Below are 25472 nucleotides of genomic sequence, written 5' to 3' on the forward strand. Positions count from 1 at the left end.
TGTGCTTTGAAAACCAGCTCTTCCACCTCATCGCCAGCTCATATCCTGTCAGTTGTAAACATTAGAATTCCACCGCAGAAAAATGCCTGGGGGCCCTTTCAGGGCAACAATGCGATTGTGAATATTTCCTTTGCTTATGCCTGATTAAAACAGGTTTGTTGTTGATAACAGGGGGATTAAGAAATCTTTGTCATGCTAGACTGAACGATTGACTTGGCGAGTCACACGGTGTTGAATAAAGCAGTTATCACCTGCCAACTGCCAACTCAACGTTCAGGCTGAAAATACTGGATTGCTATGATGTTAATATTGGTGAATTTTGTGTCTTTCACTTGGATTCACAGCCACATCAAAATGTCTTACTGCAAGAATGCAGTTACTGAACAGTTCTGCTTGGCTAGAAAAAAAAATCAGAAATCATTTCTCCTATGATGGAAAACAATCAACAGAATAACACTTGAAAACCTCTTTGCTTATCAGCTACCCACCTACCATGGTGTCACAAAGTTTTGCATGATATGTAATGTTACCCAGATGATACAGGTGATACTGTACTCAACTACCACACATAAAGAAAAAAGCTTGCAAAAAGGGCCTGCAATATGTCACAAAAGAAACGAACTGAAAATTCTTTTACAAATCAGGTGTATAGTAGTTCTGTCTCCAACAAAGGACAAGAGAAAGTTAAACAGTGTAACAAACCAACAGGGTTAAGTCATGGCACTTACTACAGGATAGTTCTATGCATCTGATTGTGTGTGTTATGTACCACTGGCTGAACCGCTCTCCAGACCACTGGCCAGGCAGCTGTATGTGGAGGTTTAAAGGTAAGTTTAAAATGATACAGTGATGGTGTTGCTTGGAGAACAATAATTAACGTTCCCATGATTCCAGTTTGGCAGATGACTCAGAGACAGGATGAATCATGGGGGTGGTACCGCTGTTTGTTTCATATAACTTCTAACTGTAATACTTAAGTATATGACGTCTTCTTCAAGTGCACACGCATATGTGCAGGCGCCAAAGCGCCCGGTCTTACCCATCTCGTGGTAGAGGGAGCCCTGCTTCGGGGTGACGATGGCGGGTTTCCGCGGCGACGGCATGTCGATTTTCATCAGGTCGTCACAGCACTGCTTCCACTGGCCTGCAGGAGAGAGGTCCATCATCAACTGACTGCCCTGTGCTGTTTACGAGAGGGGCCACACACGCCCACAAAACAGCAGTTTAGACTGACCCCCCAGAACCCACAGATCAGGAACACACCTGGCTGTGCTCGAGCAGCAGAATTACATACCTCTCTGAGTAACATACGGCATTATGCCACGTTCTCAGCTCTTGTGTGTTCAGTTTTACTAGGACATACACACTGCAGATCTAGTGCTAATTACCCCCATGCCACACAGCATTAAGAATCTCTGAGATTCCCGACGTGCGTGACAGAATATAATCTGATGACCGGTAGCTGGGTGCCTCAGGCTTTCTCCCACATAGATGGACCCACATGCCAACACACCGCTCTGACCATGACAGTGATCATGCACATGGCTGAGACAATCAGCCAACTGCACCCCGGGAGCATATTTACACAAACAAAGGCTCTTCAGCAAGTAATAAAGGTGTAGACGCGCATAAGTGACGCTTCAGGTAGAATTTTCAGGATGTTTTCGGCAACCGGTTCCAGCCCAGGCTAACAAGCTACAACAAACTACATTCTATTATGAGGAAACAAAAAATGCATTTAACTATGAAAAGAAAAACAAATCCATACGCTCTCTCGAAGCTGAAACATCAAAAGAGACGAGACCTTAGTTTGTCACCACCTATTACTCATTTCAATATTAACAGTGATAACTGTGACTTCACTGATGTTTTTTCAGAACACACCTGGGGATGTCCAACTGCACACTCATTGCCTATAACAGAGAGAAGCTGTCATCGCCTGCCACTTGTTACCAAATGTGACTTCAAAATAACGTTTAGACCTTAGAGTGGTGCAGAAAGTCCCCCACTCCCACTCCCACTCCACTCTAGCCCCTATTTGTCTGTAGAGTTATACTATTTGATCCTTTAATAAAAGCAGACCTAATTATTCAACAAAAAGTAGACCCAACAGAAATCTCTCAGCAGCACAACCCGAAGACCTCTATATTAACCACAAAATTACATGCGGTTTCTTAATTTTTGCTAAAAGGGAGGGCCAAGTTTGTGCACCCACCTTATAAAATAAATACCAAACTGTGCCTATAATCACACACTACAATATATCCCACGATTCCTATGACCAGCGATACACAAAAGAAGTGTGTTCAGATGTGTAAGCAAACCACAGTCCTAACATAATTAAATATATTGTACACGGGATTTTGCCAGAAGCAGAAGATCACGTTTACCTATGACTTAATGTCTTCTTAGCTTAACAACTGTTGATCTGACTCAAGTCTCCTCTCAACTCACTGAAAAGCATGCGGACTACAATGCCGTCTGTGTCAATTTACTGAAACTACCTAAAAAATCTTCACAATATTGCCTTATATTTAGATTATTTGAATGCCTCTATTCTGTGGTGGTCATCACTAACAGCATATGAACCTACATTTTAACAATGTTTGTTGAGTCAAAACATAATTTTGCTAACAGGCATCTTTGGGATTGGTAGTTCTTATAAAAATATATTGCATAAGTTATATATTGCATAATTATTGCTAAATACAGCTGTGGTTATAGGTATCAATTTTACGTTTTCTGTATTTCACTTTCAAATTTCAAAAAAAATCAATTACATTTGATAAACTTCTTGTGGTTTGACAAACATCACTGATATTGACCATATATGACACTTCAGTTCTGGGAAACTGCAATCTACAATCTAGTAAGCATCACTACCTCTAATTCTAAACCTTTCCACTCATCCTACTTGTAAATAAAGGGCTGGGATGTATGCCAACTCACGCTGCTGCACAGTATTGAGATGCTTGCTGCTTATTGCCTATAAGATAATATTGCCATAATTTCCACATGTCTGGACAGCAAAAATCTGATATCTGAAACCTACAGCAGGAGGACTATTTTTATATGTGAAAAGCATTTACATCCTGTTTGACAGGCTGGATTGGAAGCCACTAAAGTCAGTAGTCTAAAGGTATATTGCCCAATTCAAATAGCATTACGCTTGAGATATCAAGCACATGCGAGTGTAGGAGCAATTTAAACATATCTTAAATCAACAAGGCATCTCCCAATGTCCTCTGTGAGGAATACATTGCACAACATTTTCACAATGCCAGCCCTGGAGCAAAACTGCAGCAACAGCAGCCACCATTGTGCCCCAGCCAATCAGCTTCATGCCCTGCAAACTGAACTCTCTCGACCTCTCAGAGATCACAGGGGGGGAAAAAAGAAAAGAACACAGTGGACAAAAAGAAAGAAATACGAGAAGTGATGTTACCTTACATTATATATTTGGTTAGCAAATGGCCTTACCTAGATTAACATACATATCTTTTCATACGATAGGAAATTTACTGAGGCACTCTGGGTGAAGTACCTTGCTCAAGGGTACAACAGCAATACCCCACCTGAGAATCGCAGCGGCAACATTACTACACCATATTGTTGGTCCTGTGCGGCCAAAATGTGACCTGCTACACAGTGGGGAGGAGAGAGGAGGCGAGAGGAAGGGAGACCATTACACAGTATCCCATAACAGAACCACAAGACAGGGTTGAAAAGACTTAAGAGGTTACCACAGTGAAGCACGGCGTCAGGGCAACTAAGCGTTTCCAGTATCTGCGATACTGTAACAGAATCCCAGCACGGCACAATCCAGATGAGGTCACAAACAGACTGAGGTCATCAGAAAGAAGAACGAGTCCACGTGGAGAGTAAGTGGGATGCAAACGATTACCGTCCAAAGGTGATATTAAGCTGACCCACTCACTGACTGGGGAAACAGTCTTTGGCCCTCACCTTCTCTCCCTACTGCTGTCTGGCAATAGCAGCCTAGTGTTGTCATGCCTGCCCCCCCTTTTTCTGTTGTGTAACCGCTGGCAGCTTTCTGCTTGCACCCCCCCGGTTTTGCCCCTGCGAGGCGGTACTCACTCATGTCGTAGAACTGCTGCCAGAAGGCCTCCATCCAGCGTTGTGTGTCCTCTCTGCTGTCGGCGCTCAGGGTGTGCGTCACGTCCTCCCCTCCGTACTGGTTACTGATGGAGATGCTCTGCGCTTTGCTGTGGGGGTCTTTGTCTGTGGCACGGATCCTTGTCTCCTGCGAGACACACACACACACACACACACACACGCACACACACACACGCATGCACGTACACAGACGCAGACGCACACGCACACGCACACACACAAACAGACACATTGACAGAGGTTTACATAAACACCATGTCTGGGAATTTTGTATTGCTGTGCTACACTTCATCTGCTTGCTTAATTTTCAAATTACAGTGACTTACAAACTTATGGTATATAGTGTATTTTCAGATATATACAGTGCTGTGGAAGAACTCAAGATCAGTAACTTCATCAAGGACATAACAGTAGTGATTCATCTAGGACTCAAACTCACAATCTTCTGTTTAGAGCTGGTATTAACCTTTCCTACTGCTGATACAATACAATATGGAGCATTTATTAGTTGTACCTGACATAACACATCAAAATTAGAGGTTCACACTGCAGTGGCATCACTTTATCTCCTACAGCCCTGATTCAGGCAAAGGAAGAGAGTGATTCTTTTGCAGTCACTCTCAAACCACACCCAGTCACCTGTTATGCCCCCTAGTGGACTAAAAGGAGCACTAATGGTGTTTTGCAAGGTGGACTGAAGAGACATCCAGCTGAGCCAATCAGAATGTACGACAACAAAACTGCTGAGTCACACCAGCTACATTATCCTGAAGAGGAACAATAGACCCATTATTTGAAGTGAGTCACCATATAAGTGATGTAATGATATACTCTCTTTACGTTACATTTGCTTGTCAGATGTTTTCATCCAAAGTGACTCATCACTTACAAGCCTTACATATCACTCATGTATACAGACAGATATATACTGGGGTGATTTGGGTTAAACAAGAGTACAACAGCAGTGACCCTCCTAATCAAACCATCAACCTTTGAGTATCAAGTCCTGCTCCTTAACACTACGGCACACCACTTTCATTAACAGATACTCTTAATGAGAGAAACTTCCATCACTGACAACTCAGATAATACCCTTATTATCAGCTGGATTGACAATAACTTTTGAATGGATGAGATACTTCACCAAGTCAGCAAGACCACCACTTGTTTATAGAGTTCCTAGTACTGTACACCACTGAAGCAATAATTGTGTTGTGATACATTTCACTGCCAGCAGATGGCAGCATATCACACCCAACCAGGAAAACATTTCAGTTCTCCACATGCTCAACAGCACTGACTGATACAGTAGCTTCTGTTAAGGAAGGGCTTTATGCAATCCTGCCACTTCCTTAGGAGAGCTATCAGTACACTTTGTCTGCCCTGGTGCCCTCCACATCAATGACTCAGTAAGGGAAAAAACAACACACAACAGGCCTTTACATAAGCAGCATGGAAGAAAAAAGTGATAAATCTATGATTAGTTACATATCAGCTTTTTGGATTCCTTTGCTGTGTCTCATTAAATGACTGCCTGGTGCAAAAATGACCTCATTGGTAAACGCATTTCCTGTAGCCCTAGGGTTTCCTGTTTACACTGAAGAATCAGTATCGCTGATGTGATACTATGTGGCCCAGCAATGCTGCCGAACTCCGGTGTCCTTGACTGACTCCTTGTGGTCGAGCTCAGACAACCTGCAATGCCTGTTTGTCTTGCTGCAGGGCGGGGTTATATGTACCACGCTCATTGTGAAGGCTAACCTTGTTGATGGCGATAGTAAAGGCTGGCTCCACTTTGGCCTCTACGTCCTCTTGCCTGTGGTAACAGAACAGGTTTGTCCCTTTCAGGACACCGTAAATCTTCGTCCAGCTCTGAGGGTCACCTCCCAGCTGCTGTGAGAGACGAAGTGGCATTCAGAGAAAAAGGCAGACTTGGAAAGAATGGTTTAGCAATCACTCAGGGCTCTTTCCCACAGCACCTGAACACGGTCTAGCTCCCACATTACTAGGTCAAGTTACAGTCAAGTTCACACACTGTACAGCTGCAAGCAGAAGCGACAACTGAAGGTGTCATTCCCACTAATGGCAGGTGGTGCAGCCTGCTGGTGGCACCGGCTTAGTGTGCTGATTACGTTTTGTGTGTGTGTACGTGTGTGTGTGTGTGTGTGTGTGTGTGTGTGTCCTCAGGAAGTGTAGTTTACTAGAAGCAGTAATTACAAATCAGACAATAACCTAATCTAGTTCAAACAAACCTGCATGAATGTGCATACTAATGAGGGGCAGGCAACTGTCTGGACACAAAGGGAGTACATACAACTGCATCGAGGGCTGTTAGCTACTAGTGTTGTTAAGCCAAGAGGCACACGTGTGTGTGTGTGTGTGTGTGTGTGTGTGAACAAATTCTCAGAGCCAAACCTCCTCAGGTGAATAGAGTTTCTCCTACAATAAACCACATTACATACACTTAGCAGTCACTCTTATCCAGAATGACCTCCAAGAGAACAGAAGAGCATCCATACAAGTTATAAGAGCATCAGTGTCAGCGGAGTTTTTCCCCTACTAACCTTGACCCTAAGGTACCCGGTCATCATCTCCTGGGTCATACAGTGAGGCTGTGCTGCCAGGCGACAGCATGCACTGCCATACAGGGGCAACCAATAGGAGCATTCCTCTGTGAGAGAGTGAGAGAGCGAGAGAGGGAGGGAGAGAAGGAGAGAAAAAAGGAGAGAGAGAATGATGCCGAGCTGAAGATGACACCGTCAGGCCAACATATAAGTGGAGAGATGAAAAGAGTCATCAACAAACACATGATTACTCTACCACTGCCTTTAAGGGTGCTTAAAATTCCACAGACACATGGGGATTTACAGATCCTCCACAATCTCCATCCTTAGATGTTTATGTCACTGGGGAAGAACAGGCTTACTGCTGGCGTGCTGGTAAATATTTTATAACCCTGACCTTGATGGAGGGTGTCAGACAGTGGCCCACTGGAAGAAAGTGTGTGACAGAGACAGAGAGACAGAGAGAGAGAGAGAGAGAGAGAGAGAGAGAGGGGCCCCCAGGCAAAGAGCAACACTAACACTGCATAGGGCATGCCTGTACACACTCCCACATTCAAACAAACAGACAACAAACACTCACACATAAACAAACACTCAAACACACTCACACAGACAATCATGCTCACACACACACACACACAGGAAACGGCTTTCTAATGCATTGCTCATTTCAGAGTGTGGAGAGTGTGCTTGTAATGAGACAAAGCAATTCTCTGGGCATATTAGGCACCATGCTGTTTGTTCTTATTTCTCTCCTAATTGGAAAATTACGCTAAACCCGTAAAGCTCGCTGTAAGAAATAAGTGGCTGCAATTCCCATTGGGCATTTTTCATCTTGTTTCGATTTGACCGTAGGATCGGTGCTTCTGAAGAGCGGGCAGATTTGACATGGGCAGTGCCACGGAGAAGACAAAGAATTTGAGGAGACAAACAGGGATGACAGGAGATTGAACCAAGGACAGGAGGAGATGAGAGGAGAAATCCAGGGCATTGGAGGAGAGGAAAGAAACAGGAAGAGAGGCTGCTCACCGTTCCCCGAGATGGCGAGGTCGTGCGTGCGGAAGCTGTCCTGCACGTGCGCCAGCGACAACGAGGTGTGCGCCAGGAGGTGGTACTTCGGTCCCCTGCGGAGAGAGAGAGATGCACGGGAAGTGACACGGGAGTGAGAGTCAGAGCTGGGAGTCACTTCAGAAAGGTGAGTCAGGGGGAGGTTTCTCTGTGGTGTGAGTGTCAGTGTACGGTCTTGACCAACACATTTTCACACCAACAGAAACAGACGCCGGGGCAGCGGGAGGTGCTTTAGATTTTATGACACGCAACAGTAATTGAGTCCAGACCTATAATTAGCATCCAGCAGGGGCGTTTAGCATGGCCTGCAACTACGTAGGTCAGCTGGTATTCCGATAGCAGGTGTACTTAACAGTGGGTGTGCAAGCAGTGGACAGTTGGTGACCTTTGGCCTGTGGGGGCGTGGAACGGGAAGGGGGGGAATGTTGCTACTCACGGTACTGAGGGCACAGGCAGCAGGAGGGTAGCCCCTCCCCCGTTGCTGACCGGGCTGCACCCCCCGGGCTCCATGGCCGCCCGCATCTTCTTCCCCGATGAGCGTCCGAGCGAGCTGCTGAGCTTGCTGGCCAGCTTCCGCGGCGTGCTGCCTGCTGAGAACTCGTCCTCCGTGCAGCAGCTGTACAGCTCAACCCTCAGCTCGAACCCGGGGCTGGCCTCATTGCTGCAAACATATAAATCAAGTCAGAGCGCGTGCACACATAGACACACACCCACATACACACACAAACACAAGTGTGCACACACATGCACACACAAACACATCTGTCACTGGCACAGAACATCACAACGTAACCAACGGCACTATGAAAGTAGGGCTTTTAAGAGGACCTTTATGAGTAAGGCATTTTGGGTGACCAAGGGAGATGAGAGGTGAAGAGAGAGGAGTGAGGAGACTGGTCTTTAAGAAACAAGCTGGAAATAGACACTCACAAGACAATGGTGTTGTCGAAGCAGATGTCTGTCAGCGTCCGGTCCACCATCACCATGTCTGTATCATAGATCTCTCCTCCCAGCTGCAGCAGGCAAAACACAGCACAGCGATGCAGCTCTGAGAGGGAGAGAGAGAGAGAGAGAGGGAGAGAGTGAAGGAGAGAGGGGGGAGAGAGAGAGAGAGAGAGAGAGAGGGAGGCAGGGAGAGAGTGAAGGAGGGGGGGGGGAGAGAGAAGGGGGGGGAAGAGGTGGAGAGAGAGAATGAAGGAGACAGAGCAATAGAGAGAGAGAAAAGAATGAGTGAGTGTGAACTTTACTCTCATTTATGTCTAGGAAACAGTGTGTAAAGGGATTTAAGCACACTGCTCCCCACCGCAGCTCCCATCAGCACCTGCACCTGCCATTAGGAATATACGGCTTAAGCCATTTGTCTCTCTCACATGAGCACAGATGTCTGAACACTCCAACATCTGCGAGGCAATGCTTCACTGGAGGATTCTCACTCTCCCCTTTCTATCTGTCTCTGCACACTGTGTGAGTGCAAGTGTTTTCACCACTGTGACACTATACTGTACTCATGGAGTGTGTGTGTGTGTGTGTGTGTGTGTGTGACTTGGTTGATGAGTGCCTGTGTGTGTGTGTGTGTGTTTGTTTGTGAGAGACTTGGTTGATGAGTACCTGTGTATGTGTATGTATATGTGTGTGTGTGTGTGTGTGTGTGTGTGTGTTTGTATGTTCATCCATGCATGTCTCCATGTATGTGTGTGTGTGTGTGTGTGTGTGTGTGTGTGTGTACATGGGTGCACGTGTCTGTCGGTGTGTGTGGGATCCCCTCTGTCCCTTTCTGTGACAGTCCTCTCAGTCATACGCCAGTCTCAGGTGCTGCCGGCTCCAGTGATCCATCACTGCGGCAGCGCCGGAGACGACCTTGACTAATTGCTTCGTTAAGCCCTGAAGGAGTCTGCTACCTGTCTGTCTCCTGCCCCTCATCAGTATGCACATTCATGCAGATTGGATCAGTACAACTGTTTGGGCCAGACGTTCGACGTGTTTATTTCCCACGTCTCGCTGGCGGGGCGTCCCCAGCCATCTGACTGTAAAGTAGCAGATGTATAAAGAACAATAAAACATGACAAAACCACCTTCATAAAAGAAACAGCGAATGTGTCCACTCTGGCTATACATTACACAACACATGCCAGCTGCTACAAATACACAGATCATCCATGTCATAGGTTTAAGAATGGATTTTACAACAAAAGCATACTATCAGATGAATCCTCTCTGATGCGTTTCAAACCCTGTTTCAGCCCTGTTAGTCTTACTAATGTCAAGGAGCACCATTCCCGCTCCCAGCTGGAGAGGCCTCTCCACTCACCTCCTTTGTTCTTGAAGTATTCTGTGTCTTTCCACATGAGCGGTATGCGCAGATCTGCAGGGGGGGAAAGCACAGAGGGGTCACAGCACAGCCACAGGGTCGCAATTTCCACAGAGATCCCGTACCGTCCGCTCACACTGTCGCTACACGCCCCTAACACCCACCCGCCACCACAACATCCATCCCCCACGACATCGCCAGGCACCCAGCGTAGTCCTTTCGCTGTGGACCGAGGACAGGTCTGTGGGGGACCTGTTTACTCCCGGCTCTGAATCTCAGTTCCCGCCCGCCGGAATGACACATAATTATGTGACAGCGCTGCTCATATAAAGAGAGGCGCGACAATAGAGGGCGACAAGACCCGTGAATGGAGAAAAATGGCCTCAGATGGACTCCGCGGAGAATGAAAAACTCTGTGGGGTGTGGGCCCGCTCTCCATCGATGTCTCGATAACTGGACTAAGGACTGTAATCCTGTTCCCTGTCAGAGGAAAATGAGGTTTGATAAGCGGTTCTTTGGGCTACGGGCCTATTTTCCGCTGGGGTAAAATGGGGACTGTAATTGCGGCTCCGTGGGTGTGCTGTGCGCGACCGTCTGCTCAGCGAGGCGAGCGCACAGCACACCCGCTTCCCCCCATCTCTCCGCAGGGGTGGGGCATAATGTGACAGACAGGGCTGGGTGTAGCCTGTTTATGACCGGCGCAGGAATGGCACGGGAGGGAGGTGTGTGTGTGTGTGTGTTTGTGTGTGTGTGTGTGTGTCTCAGACTGTGCACGACCCCAACGATTTGATCGCTTTTGAATGCGAGCACATTTGAGCTGCTGGGACCCATTGAGGTAAATTAGATGAACTTATATCGTCTTGATTGAGCTTACATTTAATTATAAAATGTGCCTGCTGAAGCACATGTGTAAATTATGGTCCATATAAATCAGATGAAATTAAGTCTTGGACAGCACACACACACACACACACACACACACACACACACACACACACAGTGGGAACAAATAGGTATAAATACAAGTCTATATAGCTACATGGCTGGGTGAGAGAGAGAAAGGGTATTTGTCTCTATGAGTGTATGCATGCCTGCGGGTGTGAATGTGTTATTAGGACTCCCACACGCATACACACACACACACATGCACATACACACACACACACACCTCCTCCAGTTGGGCCCATGCAGAGACGGAGTATTGGCGGAGGGGCGGTACCCACTGAGTTCCACTTTCCCCCCGCCGCATCTGTGCCATTAATCATGATCCTGTAATTACCACATTCACTAAAATCCACCCCCTGGGGGCATCCCTCGGCAGGGGGCATCGGTGCGACCTGCACCCCCCTGACACCCCCCCCACCCCCCAAACACCCCCTCATCACACAGTCAGGAGGCTCATTCATCATGTTACACCCCCCTTGTATGGCGGACGCTGTCTGTCATTAAACACTGATGCGCAGTGACAGTCAGCGGGTTGCCGTGGACGTGGTCAATAATAAGGAAATTACACAGGGAGCGCTTTGAGGGAGGGGTGGGGGTGATATGGCGACATGGTGTGGTGCACCTTGGAAATGTCTGCCTCAGTGACTCTGGGACTGGGGGAATGGATTGTAAAGGATTGGATTTGATCCATGTAGGAGCTGGACAAGGTCACCTGACTGCATGAGGGAAGCAGTGCCTACCTTAATGTTCTTGCATGATAAAAAATTAGACAGACAGCGTAAAGTTTTGACATAATTGGCTTTTTTATGGGTACCTGAAATGGCCACCTTGCCCTTGCAGGGGAGTCGGTCGTCCATGGGCCCAGCATCGGATGACCTGCGTGAAGCACAAAACATAATTTATCTTTCCACTGGGCTAAGGCTAACATGGGTGTTTACTCTGTATGCACTGTTGTATATGCGACTCATTGGCATCTGCTCGGTTTTCTCTGCATTTTTAACTGCAGATCGTTTGACTTTGTCAATCTATTTAAATGAACTCCTTTGCTTGTCCTTGAAATCTGGTCTTGTGGTCTAGTCTCTGCGTCTACACCTGCAGATGGGAAAGAGTCACCCATGCTGTCCACACTACCACAGAGAGGTTTGCTTTGTCGCCGTCTTAACACCCCTACCCCCTGCCATCAGCTAGCTACTTCCGCCAAGCCCAGCGTTGACCTCTGACCTGCGCGCCACCCTCTGCATGACCTGCGCCTCCTTCATCCTCTGCAGCTCCGACATGTAGGCCATGATGCGGGCGTTGCAGGTCAGCAGGCTCTTGGCCGCCTCCAGCGCCTGGTCCCTCTGGGAGCAGGCGGCCAGCAGCTTGCACGCCCCGTCCCGCATCCGGATCTCGTAGTCGATCTTCTTCTGGATGTCGCTGTCCTGCAGGAGGAGGGAACAGAGAAGGAGAGGGTGAGCGACCCAGGCATCACTTAACCTATCTGATCTATATATGGATGCAGTAAAATAATGACCATCAGCCAATCTGTATGATATACAGACCAGCTCATCTGGACACTGCCTGCTCTGAAGTGATGTGCGTAAGACAGCAGTGAGTTTAGAGCAAGGCCCCGTTTCCTGCACGACGATAGTGCTCTTTCTATCATTACTGTCAAGAATGCCGGTAGTCCTAATCCTATGCTGTGAAATCCAGCTATTGCTCCGTCCTGTCTGCCTTTGGTACGTCTCTGTTGGGTTGGGTAATGGAGAAAACCAAGCCTATCAGCTGAACGTTATCCAGTTTCTGCCTGGCGACCGCCACCTGAAAGCGTTTCGGTGTCTGAGTGCAGTGGCGTGTGGCCGCAGCGCAGCGGGTAATAAGGCGGAAACGGCTGGGCGGCCTCTCGCCCTCTGCCTCCCCTCGGCACACGGGCGCGGAGGTGCTGAATCATTCATCAGGATCCACACTCTGGGAACGGGACCCCAGCCGTGAGGGGGGGGGGGGGAGGGGGATAACTGTGAAAATACGGACCCCCTCCACCCCCACCGTACTCCTCAACCCCTGTCTGGAGGAATGTGGAATGTCTGCAGGCTCTTTCCCCACGCGATGCCTTTGGAATAACAGATTTCAGAGGCATCCGATTTGGCTTATCTAGGGCAGGACGTTCCAGTGGGTGATGAGGGTGAGAGAGGGGGAGAAAAGGCAGAGAAATAAGCCTAAGAATAAGATAAAAACTGCCTGGTATGTGTATATCAATGTGTATGCCCAGTGAAGGTGTATGGGCATGAGCAGTTTAAGTATATGAGTAGTTTTTGTGTTGATATACACAGATATAGATGAAAGAATGTCCAGGCTTCTACTATTTCCCCAGGCTGTATGGCAGGCTAAGCATCTCTGTAGAAGATACACTACCTAAACAGCCTCAGCAGCACTCCCATAACCACAGAACAGCAACATATTAATTGTTGTCAGCACAATGCTGAAGAGACAGACAGACAGACAGACAGACAGAAAGAGAGAGAGAGAGGGAGAGAGAGAGAGAGAGAGAGAGAGAGAGAGAGAGAGAGAGAGAAGCTCGTACTCGGCTTGGTAGACACTCCATTCTCTTTGGTAGCGTTGCCAGAAATTCCTGTTTTCTCTTTATCAATTATGTAAAAAAGGTCCAAAGTAGACCTCTGTTCATGCATTCGTGCCATTTGTTCATTCTGCATTTATGTGACTAACATGTAGCAGATTAACAGCATTTCTTTAACCGCCCCCCCCCCCCTTCTCTCCGTGTTTACATTTTAATTAACTAGCATGCTCCGTCTGTGTCCTGCTGGCATGTCCCATCACCATGCCAACTCCCCTCCCACCACTGTCGACATCACCGTTTTTGAGCTCATTAACGTCTAACCCGAGTTCCAATTAAACGCGAGTGAATGCCACACGCGGCTTTTAAGCCCCTCGCTTTATCTCTCTCTTCCTCTGCGGCCGCGCTCTCTCTCCGCTTCCTCCCGCTAACCTGCCCTCTTCACGTTCTCTCAGACACGCCTCGCTCCGCTGGGCTCCAAAGGCACGGCTCTTTCTCATTACCCTGTTCCGGAGAGTTCCATTCCACTAGGAGGCTTAAGGGGACTGTGTCCTGATAAAGGACTAGGGGGTGGGGAAGGGGGATTCAGCTGTAGTGGATGAGCAGCTACATCCTCATTCTGAACTGCTGCAGTTTTGAAAATTACTTCGGGTACAATTAATTGAGCCATCTATGTCGTGACAATGGTGAAAGTATATCAGTGGTCGTACTGGAGCGCATAGGAGTCGGGGGTTCTGATATTTCAAGCCCACTTCAAAGTCAGAGATGACGGTTGGGACAGCCGAAAACCCAAACCCACCAGTAAGAAGAAAGTTGTTTAAAAATTCGCTCTTCTGTTCCACACAGACCAGACCTTTGCTCCATGGGCAGGAAAACTAATTGACATACTCTCATGGGAGACATCATCTCCAAAACGAATAATTAGTTCAGCTCCTGAATAACAAAGCTCCAGCTCCCAGTGGACAGAGTTATGCAGACGGGATCAGAGGACCATCAGTCAGTCTGGGCCTGTCCCACACCACAGCAATACCAGCTGCACGGCACATCTTTCATAGATATGTGCTCTATACGATGTCCAGACCCTTTCCAGGCACAGAACACTACCACACGGTAGCGTTTTGCAAGATGTCCTGGCTGGCTCACTGAGAGAGAAGGCCATCTGTACCGCTGCAACATTACATATCACCCCTACCAACACGAAGGAAAGCAGAGCACAGCTCAGCAGTCTGATGAAGCCAAGTTTAATCATCAGCTTTCTATCAACCCTGTTCACCAGTTTCTCTGACCTATCCAGGACAAAACAGTGCAAAGTTAGGAGGTATCTCTGCCTTTTTCCAGGACATCCTTAGCCAATCCTGACCCTTGCATTTGCAAATGACTTCAACAGAAACACATCAAAAGATGACCCAGCATGATATTTATAGCGGCCAAATTGCTAGCCCTCTCCTTAGGATTCCGCTAAAAATAAGAATGTAGCCTACTTGCAAAGTGATTAGTTCTGTGTCCTCATCTCATACACTTCAATGTAGAGTACAACTGTGATACTTTTCTAAGAACATGCTGCAGAACAATCTTACTCATTCCAGAAAACCTACTATCTGATATTATAATATGGATACTGCACCTAAACCTCTTGTAGCTAAACTCAAACATGGCCTTACAACTAAGTCCCCATTTGGGCAAGTGGTTTTATCCACATTAATGGCCATTTACCTGCACACAGTCAAACGGTCATGACCACATTCTGGGAGGCATTATAGCTGAGAAATGTAAAAAAGGAACAAAAAGACAAGACAAGTGTGACCTTGACTGAAATTGTGGAATACAGCTGAATTCTTGTACACAGGCACAAGGGCAATACAGCTGAATTCTTGTACACAGGCACAACGGCAAAACACACCATGTGGAACCACTTTGACATTCGCGTCTCGCATCAACACCCACCGACAGAAGCCGGCACACACTTCAGAGAAACAAAGGTGCACTCGCACACAGATTCTCCCTGTCAGAGAGAGAGAGAGAGAGAGAGAGAGAGAAAGAGGGAGAGAGGGACAGAGAGAGAGAGAGAGATGGGGAGAAAGAGAGTCATCATAATTAGGTAAAGAGGAAACTCAGATCTCTGTCCGCAGTGCCAGGCTCACCGCTCGGTGCCGGGATGCCGGCCCCATGCCAGGGCGCTCGCCAGGCAGCGCGAGCGTACGGGAGGGCAGAGGGTGCGGGAGAGGGGGCGGGGCAAGGGGGGGAGCACACAGACTCGGCTGTTCCCAGGTAATGAAGCATGAGTGTTGAAAATGAGCCCAGATGGGGATAATTGAGGGAGATGAAATCTTCCTCTGTGGCGGACGGCGGAGCGGGGAGAGAGCCGAGAGGCCGGGGGGGGGGGGGGGGGGGGGGGTAGAGGGAGGAGAGCGCGGGGGAGTTCGGGGGAGGGGGAGGGGGGCGCACGGCCGCCAGCTCTGGACGTGGAGCCCGGCCAGCTGTCATTGATCCCAGGCTGGGGAGGTCTAGACTAACAGGCTCAGAGAGGCCTGAGAGCATAGCGGTGCAGCGGTGGTCCATGCGGGGTCACTGATCGCGCTGCTGGATCTCCGCGTGGCAGCGGCGTGTGTTCTCAGCTGTGAAAATTCATACAGCTCTAATATTTTCCGAAAGAAGTGCAAAGAGTTCAGCAGACTCCAACATGAGGAGAAAGAGGCCCAGCGGAGATCACTCTCTACCTCCCTGCTATATAAGTGAATCAATACAACATATTACAGGCAGATTTATCACAAAGAAACTACCAAAGCGTTTATATTAGATGGAGTGCTGACTTTCACATTACCTTTATCTACAACTTCTATCTTGAATATCTATGCTTAACTTTCCAATACATGGCTATTTTATCTTAAATATCTTAATGTCACTAATTTACCATCTTAAAACTACAACCAGGTAAACTCTGGGAAATTATGTGTTAAACACTAAGAGATCTACCATTACATTACATTCATTCCCTGGAGATTTTAAACTGGAGACAGATACCCTGTTTGTTTGTTTATGTTCTAATGTTCTGCCACGTTAAACCTTCCAGCAGAGAATCGCTGGTGACCTTTGACCTCACTCCCAAGCCTTATGCTATTCTGGGCTGCCTCTTTAAGGCTCAAAACAGTAACCAGCCAGCTTTTACATAAATGATCCATGTGACAGTCTGATCTTGCTTACATTGACTTCCAATAACCGCTGCTGCGTTAGTTTCCACAGAAACTAAAATATTCTACCCAGTTAAGCAGGGCATGCATTTGAATTTACAATATATGTCAAATTTCGTGTGTTAGCATTGAACTGTTGAAATAAGTCTTTCCTGTTTGCTACCGAGCTAGGAAAATATGTGTTTATACTTGTTCGTGCTTCAGTCAGACGAGTTGTACATGGCTGGCGTGAGTTTTTGAGTGTTTCGAAAGATTTATTGTACTAAGAGGAAATCCAGCTCTGCTGATTTGGAGCACAGACAGTTCACCAGGATAAAGTCAAGCATTGTGATGTCACTTCCTGTACTTAGAGCTAGGCTTTCCTGTTGGTGGAATGTGTTCTGGTTGATTGGCAACAGCAACTGTGTGTGAGAGGAAGAGAGAGAGAGAGAGAGAGAGAGAGAGAGAACCATGAGGCAGAACAGGGAAAAGGGAGACAGGGGAGTGTTGGGATGTGAGTGAAGGAGACATGGATGGAGGGCTAAGGAAAACACACCCAGGAAAATCAGGTTAAGGCACCATTAACATGGGGGGATGCAAAGGAACAATGGACAGCCAGTGTGAGATGAAAGGTTGAGAAGGGAGGCTCTGGAGACAGAGGCTGCCAAAGGGATAGGAGCATAGAGCAGGACTAGCCTTAATCGCAGAGAGGGAAACGGAGGTCTGAGTGGGGGAGAGGTTAGGACAGCTGTGGGGCTGTGGAGAGAGCTGTGCTCTGGAAAGACAGGACAGGCTCACCACATTCCCACGGCAAAATGAACTTGTCTGACCACTGTTCGCGCACACGCACACACACACACACACACACACACACTCTCTCACTCTCTCACTCTCTCTCTCTCTCACTCACTCACTCACTCACTCACTCACTCACTCACTCACTCACTCACTCACTCACTCACTCACTCACTCACTCACTCACTCACTCACTCACTCACTCACTCACTCACTCACTCACTCACGACGTATCACATCGATTTTCTGCACAAGACCCCTCTCTTTGTTGCACAAAATTGCTCTATAACAGCATCCGGACTACACCGTATTTCAAGGGAAGACCCCTTGATTGCAGTGCAAGAACTGTGAACACTGCCATTTTCCTCACAGATATTTAAGCATTTCTGACAACACCCAGGCAGAACATATACATCGAGCCCCGAATTCTTGCGCTCTCCCACGCGCGCACAGGATTTCCCCGACCCAGACTGCTAGGCTTCTAATTAGCCCGGCCGCAAGAATGTGGCCGCCCCTTTCATCCGTCCCAGTTCCTGTCCCTTTCTCCCCTCTCGCTCCTTTCCCACAGCCGAGGGCACGGCTGCGGTGCGCGGCCGAGCGGAGCAGGGAGCCCAACCTGGGAGGGGGGGGCTGGGAATTACAGGACAGCAAGCATGAGGAAAGAGCACATCAGTAGACGCTCAATACCGCACGACAGTTATGCTGAGTCTGTTGATGTGTACACTGAAGACAGGACCCCCTCCTTTCTGCCCCCAACCCCCAAACAAACCTGCCGCCCAGCCACCACAACCACAGTCCGGGCCCCTGGTGCCACATAAACATGGCCACACCCTGTTCCAAACAAAAAAGTGCCTGGTCAACTCCCTCACTCCAGGGTTCCTCGTGCATCCTCTCACACACAATGTTTTGTTTAAATACCATGCTCATTTTACATACGCTAAATGCCGTAAGGACACAGTGACGGACGTCGGGTGACACTTTGCCTTTGGCGTCAGGTGGCCATTCTATAACGCTCCGCCGGGTCCAGCATTCGACTGCAGACACAGGCCAGCGCGTGAATGCAGTCCAAATCATGCCACAGCCAGGCAACGGCATCTGCACGGGCTTTGCAGAGGCGCGTGCGAAGCCGCAGCCATTTTGCATTCTGCTTTTTTAGGAGCCTAGCTCCGCAGACGAACAACATCGGCTGCCACAGCAAGTCGGGGCGCTCCGCTGGATGCTAAACAACGGGCTGTTTCTGCCCCCCTCCCAACTGTGCCGAGCGGGTGACAGAGGGAGTGCGGAAAACTCCGCCCTCTCCTCCAGCTGTTCCCACACAAAGGAGGCGAGTGTTCCCCTCCAGCTGGGTTTAGTGGCCTGCAGGCTTTTTTGGGGGGTGTAGGAGGTGGAACGCAAACAGGGACAAGATTGGCTGAGCTCCATGTTATGCACATACAGCATGGGGCTCTGGCTACAGGGCTCTAATAGCTAACCTTACATTAAATTAATTTGTAAGAACATAATGCAACTAAATTACAACTTTTAAGGTCTTCAGAAGCCTTCCACCAATACTGTCATTTTGGCTGTTTTAATCAAGCATTTATACGTGACGCGTCTTTTCAATAATGCAAAGGAAGCCGTCCTCAAAGAGTTCAGTGAATGAACATGTTGCTATGGTTTCACGCCCATAGGCTTTCAAAACTATCAAACCCACTCACTTTCAATGGCCGTAAATGGCTTGCGAAAAAAAAAGCACCCAAGAGCGGTTTTTTAAAAGTAAATGTTTGTCCAAATAGATAGTTCAAACAAAATCAATTAGAGTTTTATTTGCTGGCCTGCTTAATTAACATATTTTGAGTGAATAGTGTTTTTTTCAAAGCTCTCGCTCTCTTTGGAGTGCTCTGGAGTGCAAGCTCTCCTGCTCGTTCCTAGATGCGATGGTTCCTAACTGGAGAGAAGCCACCCTCATTCTCTCCCAGGCACGCTGGCAGCTAGCTGGCCTGGCTCAATGCTGAGCAACAGCCGGCTCATCCACTTAACAAAGCAGAGCTTGGCCGCTCTCCTCCACGCTGCTTCCAATGACAGTGGGCCCAAGATGACTCGGCTCCAGGCACGGTGGCTAACTCACATGCAGCGCACGCATAAAAAGATGGGTCCATACAGTATTCTTAGGGGGCTTTCACATCAGGGACCCGGATCCGAGTACACTTGACCCCAAAGTCCAGTTCGTTTGATTAGTGTGAACACTGTGTACCGCACCCGGGCACAGATCAACGAACCGTGCTCGGGTCCACTTAAAAAAGTGGTCTCGAGTACGGTTCATCTGTACTTGGGTATGGTTCACATCAGGTGTGAAGACTACTGTACCAAAACACGGAAGTGGACTGCTATTTAGAATGTGATGTCATAACTATTCGACTGTTCAAACATGGCTGCAAAAGGATCTCTCTGGTCTAATGAAGAAATTAAACTGGACACTACACACAAAAATGCCGAGATTTATGGAATAATTCAAGAGTAACGATTGGCGCGCTTTTCTACACTGCAGCGTAAACAATGTAGCGTAGTTGATGACGCAAGTGTACTCTTCTTCTTCTTTGTGTTTATTGGCGGATCACAAACCAACTAGGTGCACACCGCCACCTACTGTATCGGAGTGTGTAGATACGCAAGTGTACTTGGGTATGGAACAACATTACTAATGTGAAAGCTGAGCGGTGGGGGAGTGATGGGGGGCAATCGTACTCAGGCACGGTACGAAGCAATCATACCTAATATGAAAACGCCCTTAGTTACAGGAGTTCACACTCCAAGCCAGGTACACCACTGGAAGCAGCCACACGGTCCCCCAGCATAAAGTTTCTGCTGTCATTGCTCAGACAGCTTTGAACACACAGGCCATATCTCAATAACGAGAAACACAGAAACACAGAGCTTGACATAAACATAAGTCAATGCGCTGTGTACCAGTTTGTTTCCATCATACGCCTGTTATCTGCAACCATGCTGAAATTGTTAGGCTTTGGCTGTGTGTTATCCGGCCTTTGTGCACAGCACTGCAATGCAACTTCTGGCAGGATTATGTGCTGTAGAGGAGTGCAGGCACTCTGTCGCACAGTGAGTAATGGGCCGCTCCAGAGAAACAGCTGAACTGCCGGTTACCTGCTAATGCTGACACAAGCACAGGAAGTGAAATTCACCCAGAAAGTAAACATTCTTTCTCTCCCAGCAGATCCGGGAGGGCTAGCTGCAGTTTCAAGTGAGCCTGAAAAACCATCTGCGGTCGAATGCACCAGCGTTTCGGAGTGGCAGATGGAAAACACAAATGTTATCTATCCCCGGCGAAAGGAGGTGTGGAAGTGCTGTAGTCTCAAAAAAAAAAAAACAATAAATCAAAAATGATTAGATGTGACATCGTCTTACAGTCGTTGATGTTTGGGGGTAAATGCTCTGCACTCTTGCAGGGACTCATAAAGAAATTACGAGGAAAAAACCTAATGAGATTAATTAGTGACAGTGGCTGTCTGGAGACAGCGTGGGGTAATTAATTAGGCACTGACACAATTAAGAACACAATGCCTGTTCAACAGTAACACTCCCCGGCAGAAATAAGTAGAAGGAGGGGTTGATACTGATCCTCTTACACAAAATTACTTCCCAGCAAAGATGTATTAGCTTATCGTCTACACTTGCCTTCAGGCATGAGGAAAATGCGAAAGAAAAAGACTCTGCGAGAGAAACTATGAAGGGTTATGATATCTTTCGGTCCGTCTGCTTCAAACTACCAATTTTTGAAAAAAAAAAAACAAGCACCATGGAAATTGAAAAAGAAGCTAAAACAGAAAAGGATAGCTGGTTGTCTGAAACAGAGAACTGGACCAGCCATCATCTGACTGAGAAAAAGAAAGAGGCTTTCGTCAGTGTCTGTAAACTGTGTAGAGTGGGTGTACCGGTGGCAGCAGTATAGCACAGTGGTAAGGAGCAGGACTCATAACCACAAGGTTGCCGGTTTGAGTCCCCTCTGGGGCACTGCTATTGTACCCTTGCGCAAGGTACTTAACCCAGAACTGCTCAGTAAATGTCCAGCTGTATAAATGGACAATGTGTAAAAATATGTAACCTATGTAAGTCGCTCTGAATGAGAGTGTCTGCTAAATGCCAATAATGTAATGTACCGTAGTTCTCTATCTCAGAGTCTCCCACTTTCAGTGAAGTGGGTCATCTGTCATTCTATAGCCTCTACAGCCGCCTGCCTTCGCCTCTCTGTCCAGCTGGTTTCCCCCGACGCCTGGCCTCCTCATCCCTCTCCTGGTATTAAATGATCTTCCCACCCAAACAGCTCACAAACAACACCTGGTGAGCAGGGGGTTCCAGGGTTGTTTGGGGGTCACTCTGGACCACACTCCTGAACCCGACCTCCCTAATCCACGACGCCCTAGGGGGCAGCGGGGGTAATGGTGGGGGGGGGTCAGGGTCAGCAGGAGGGCCCGCCGCCAGGAAGAGCGCCACTCTCGTCTCCGTAATCCAAGGGGGGTTTATCGTCGTTAGAACCAGGTTAAAGAAATCTGTGCTAATCAGATCAGCCGGCCTAATAGTAGTAAAATCACCCTGAAGCCACGCGCCACTAGCATTTCCAAATATAGGCCTCCGGTTGACAGAGAAGCAGGTCACCTTGGGGAGCTGCCAAGGTCAATGCAAAGCTGGCGAGGGCTGGTTGTGGAGGAGCGTCAGCCTTCCCTCGTTTCACTGTGATGTAAAAGACACAGGTAGCGCACCGCAGGGTGTCACTACGATGACGGGATCACTGATCAGATGCGCTGGAGCAGATGGCCCCGCATAACATCTTTCAATACCGTCCACATTGTTCGACACTATCTGATGAAGATATGGCCTTCAAGTTTTGCTTTTCCTTAAATTTTTTGGAGGGAATACACACACAGGCACACACACATACACACACACACAGACACACACACACATACAACCACAGACACGTATACACACACAGACACACACACACACGCACACAGACACATACAGACACACACACATGGCCATGCACACACACACACACACACATACACACACGCACACACACAAAAGCGCTATTAGGCCAGACCGCAGCACCAGCAGTTGGGACCACCCTGAACTGTACGCTGCTCGCCCCACTCTCACCGCTGCCGTAGGCCATACGGAGCCCCATCGCCTAAACTCCAATCAACAAGCCTTTCATTATCCAATCACCACTCAGGGTGTGTTTACTGTTTACTGCACAGCGGGAGAAGAAGAAAGGGCAGGGAACTCTCTGGCCCCGCCAAACAGAGGGATGCCATTGTGATAAAAATTCTGCAAAACCACATGTTTACCTTTAACCCATATATGCAGAATTCACTAGCCTGGGGGGAACCAAGCGGCTCTGCTCTGAGCCGTGATCACAGGACGGAAGACAACATGAAGACAGCCAAACTTGGAGGGAGGGGGTGTGCTGTTGTGAGCTGGAATTCAAGAACGTGGAAAAAGAGGGTGTGCTCTAGCGTGAAAGACAATGGGAAAGCCCTTATCGGGGAAGAGACGGCAGGTGTTTTCTGTTACTCAGCCAAGCCAGAAGCCCATTAGGGTCAATTACATATCAGGCTTCTCACTGCTCCCTGGCCCGAACCGAGAGGTGGCGTCGGCTGTTAGCATTTTCTGCCGAGTGCCTGGCCCACTTACAGAAGCCTCCTCCTGCAGTGTGCTAATTTCGGTTGGCACGGCCAGGCCGTGTGCTAGGTGAGAGCACACACCAGATGCCCCCCCCTCAGCGGCAACCCGGCCCCCGCGCCAGGGAGTCAAGGACGGCCACCGTGGCCATCTGCCTGTGACATCCACTCTTCATTCCAGGTGACAGCCAGAGCCGGATCTGGACATTGTTGAAACGTTGATCTCCCTCGCTGGAGGCTAAGGGGGTGCTGCGTTTTATCACGACATCCAGCACTTCCTTATTTAGATGGCAGGGAGACCTTGCTAAAGAAGAAGCCCATCGAAGATTGGTTACAATGCATGTTATAACGGCCGTGCTAAGAGAGGCAGGAAAGAATTATTAAAAGTACACCAGTAACCGGGGTCAATGTGGGGGTGAGATGAAGGCTACAGAAAATAGCTGAATCATCACCATTTTGGAAAATACTCGATGAACCAACAGCTTTTAAAAAGGGGGATACACAGCAATTGCTCAGGCAGGGATGGGGTCAGGTTTCCTGCTCCAGCTGCACTATTATCTGCCCCAGTCTACTGACTGACGTTTTGATTGGATGCAACGACCCTGCCAACCCTGCCTTTAAGAAGGTAGAGATGTCTTGATATTCCGATGCAATAATTGGAGCCCCGAGGACTGGCGTTTAGCGCATACGCCGGAGCAGCTTTCACCAGCAGGCCATGTAGCGCTGGCCCGCGCTCAGAGGGAACGCTGGAACACGCACAAAGGCCAAGCTCCGCTCTGCCACAGCGCTGCTCTTTTGCCAGGGCTGGCTTCATTAGCATGTGTATTAAAGCCACGAGGCCAAGAGAGAGAGGGCAGGGAAGAGCTATTTGCCTTGCTGGCTGGGCCCTCATCCTGCTGGGCACTTCATACAGGTCGGTGTGGCATAGTGGTAAGGTTCAGGGCTCAGTACCAGAGGGCTGCCAGTTCGTTCCCCTGCTGGGGCACTGCTGTTGTACCCTTGGGAAAGGGTACAACCTTGGGAAAGGGTACAACCCAGCTTAACCCACAATTGCCTCGGTAAATATCCAACTGTATAAATGGATAAAACTGTAACCTATATAAGTCATTGTGCATAAACTGCATCTACTAAATGACAACAATGTAAAACTGGGGCAGCAGTGTGGCATAGGGGTAGTAAGTACACCTTGTAACCTTGTTCAATTCCACAGTGGCACATTTGCTGTTGTACCCTTGGGCAAGGTACTTAACCTAAAATTGCTTCAGTAAATATCCTGCTATATAAACGGGTAAAATGTAAGTTGCTCTAGATAAGAGTGCTGGCTAAATGAAAATAATGTAATTTGTAATATGATGTAATAATGTCTCTGGATGAACGTAATGTTCTGGATAAACATAGGGGGACTGAGGGGCTCCAGTGGGCTCCAGAACACGAGCCCCTTCAAGGTGCCTTCCCTCTGAGGCTTTGTTACCAGCCCAGGGCTCACCCACCAGCACACAGAAGCTGCAAATCTGATTTCCCATCCTTGGACACGGATTTGTCACCAGCGCAGGCTCCAGCAGAGATGAAAGGCAAACAGATAAGAGCTACTGCTAACGGATGTGTGATCGCGCCTTCTGCAACACAAATCCACTTAGCCGGCTCCCAAGACCACCTCTGGAGGCGGCCCGATGGGACACGCCTGATCGATCCGGGTTCACTCTCGCGCTTGGTCCGTGCGCCAGGCCCGCAGTAAACGGTACGGGGGAGGACAGTGTTGAACTGAATCGCTGGACGCAGGAAGGCAGACGTACACAGCTCTGCAGGCTGCGGGAGACAGAGCGGGAATGGACCAGGTGCTGCTGCAGTCGCCGTGTGAGGAGGCAGGGCCAGCCCGCTCCGGCAGCAGAGCCGTCTTCCTCTTCCACACTGCCGCAGTGCCCCTCACAGGGGGCCTTTCACTGCGCTGAGATCGGTTTTATACCAGTCATTAAAACTGCACGTCTCCAACGCTACACACGCGACAGCTCATTCAGCCTTCTTTACCGGCCACCGCTGTCAGTACAAAACCCGGGTGACACGGCTGAATCCAGCACAGACCACCGTGATCTGACCCGCTCTATTAAAGCGCCCTTAAACCCAGATTATGGATCCATTCTCATATTCATAAAACCCAGCCGATACACACGGACATCACCAAGTGTATTTACGAGGCAATTTATTCTGGCCACTACATCTGCGTCTGGGTAAGTCATTGATTCTGTTTTACTGCTGCTGCGG

The 25472-nt window shown here is 48.4% G+C and overlaps 1 protein-coding gene across 5 annotated transcripts in view; it reads right to left on the reverse strand.

Annotated features, from left to right (window-relative positions):
• rtkn (rhotekin) overlaps positions 1-25472 on the reverse strand; it is a 70661-nt gene that overhangs the window by 5188 nt on the left and 40001 nt on the right. For 4 of the 5 annotated variants that reach the window (XM_036528016.1, XM_036528018.1, XM_036528019.1 and 1 more), the window contains exons 2-11: positions 12244-12443; positions 11837-11898; positions 10078-10131; positions 8700-8817; positions 8206-8430; positions 7731-7825; positions 6702-6808; positions 5899-6030; positions 4099-4264; positions 1040-1144 (exon numbers count right to left, since the gene is read on the reverse strand). In XM_036528016.1, the coding sequence (XP_036383909.1) occupies positions 1040-1144; positions 4099-4264; positions 5899-6030; positions 6702-6808; positions 7731-7825; positions 8206-8430; positions 8700-8817; positions 10078-10131; positions 11837-11898; positions 12244-12443 (1264 nt within the window). The remainder of the gene's footprint in view (positions 1-1039; positions 1145-4098; positions 4265-5898; positions 6031-6701; positions 6809-7730; positions 7826-8205; positions 8431-8699; positions 8818-10077; positions 10132-11836; positions 11899-12243; positions 12444-25472) is intronic. The other variant, XM_036528017.1, reaches the window with a different exon arrangement.

The sequence above is a fragment of the Megalops cyprinoides genome, chromosome 4 (assembly GCF_013368585.1).
Source record: "Megalops cyprinoides isolate fMegCyp1 chromosome 4, fMegCyp1.pri, whole genome shotgun sequence".
In the NCBI taxonomy this organism is placed as follows: domain Eukaryota; kingdom Metazoa; phylum Chordata; class Actinopteri; order Elopiformes; family Megalopidae; genus Megalops; species Megalops cyprinoides.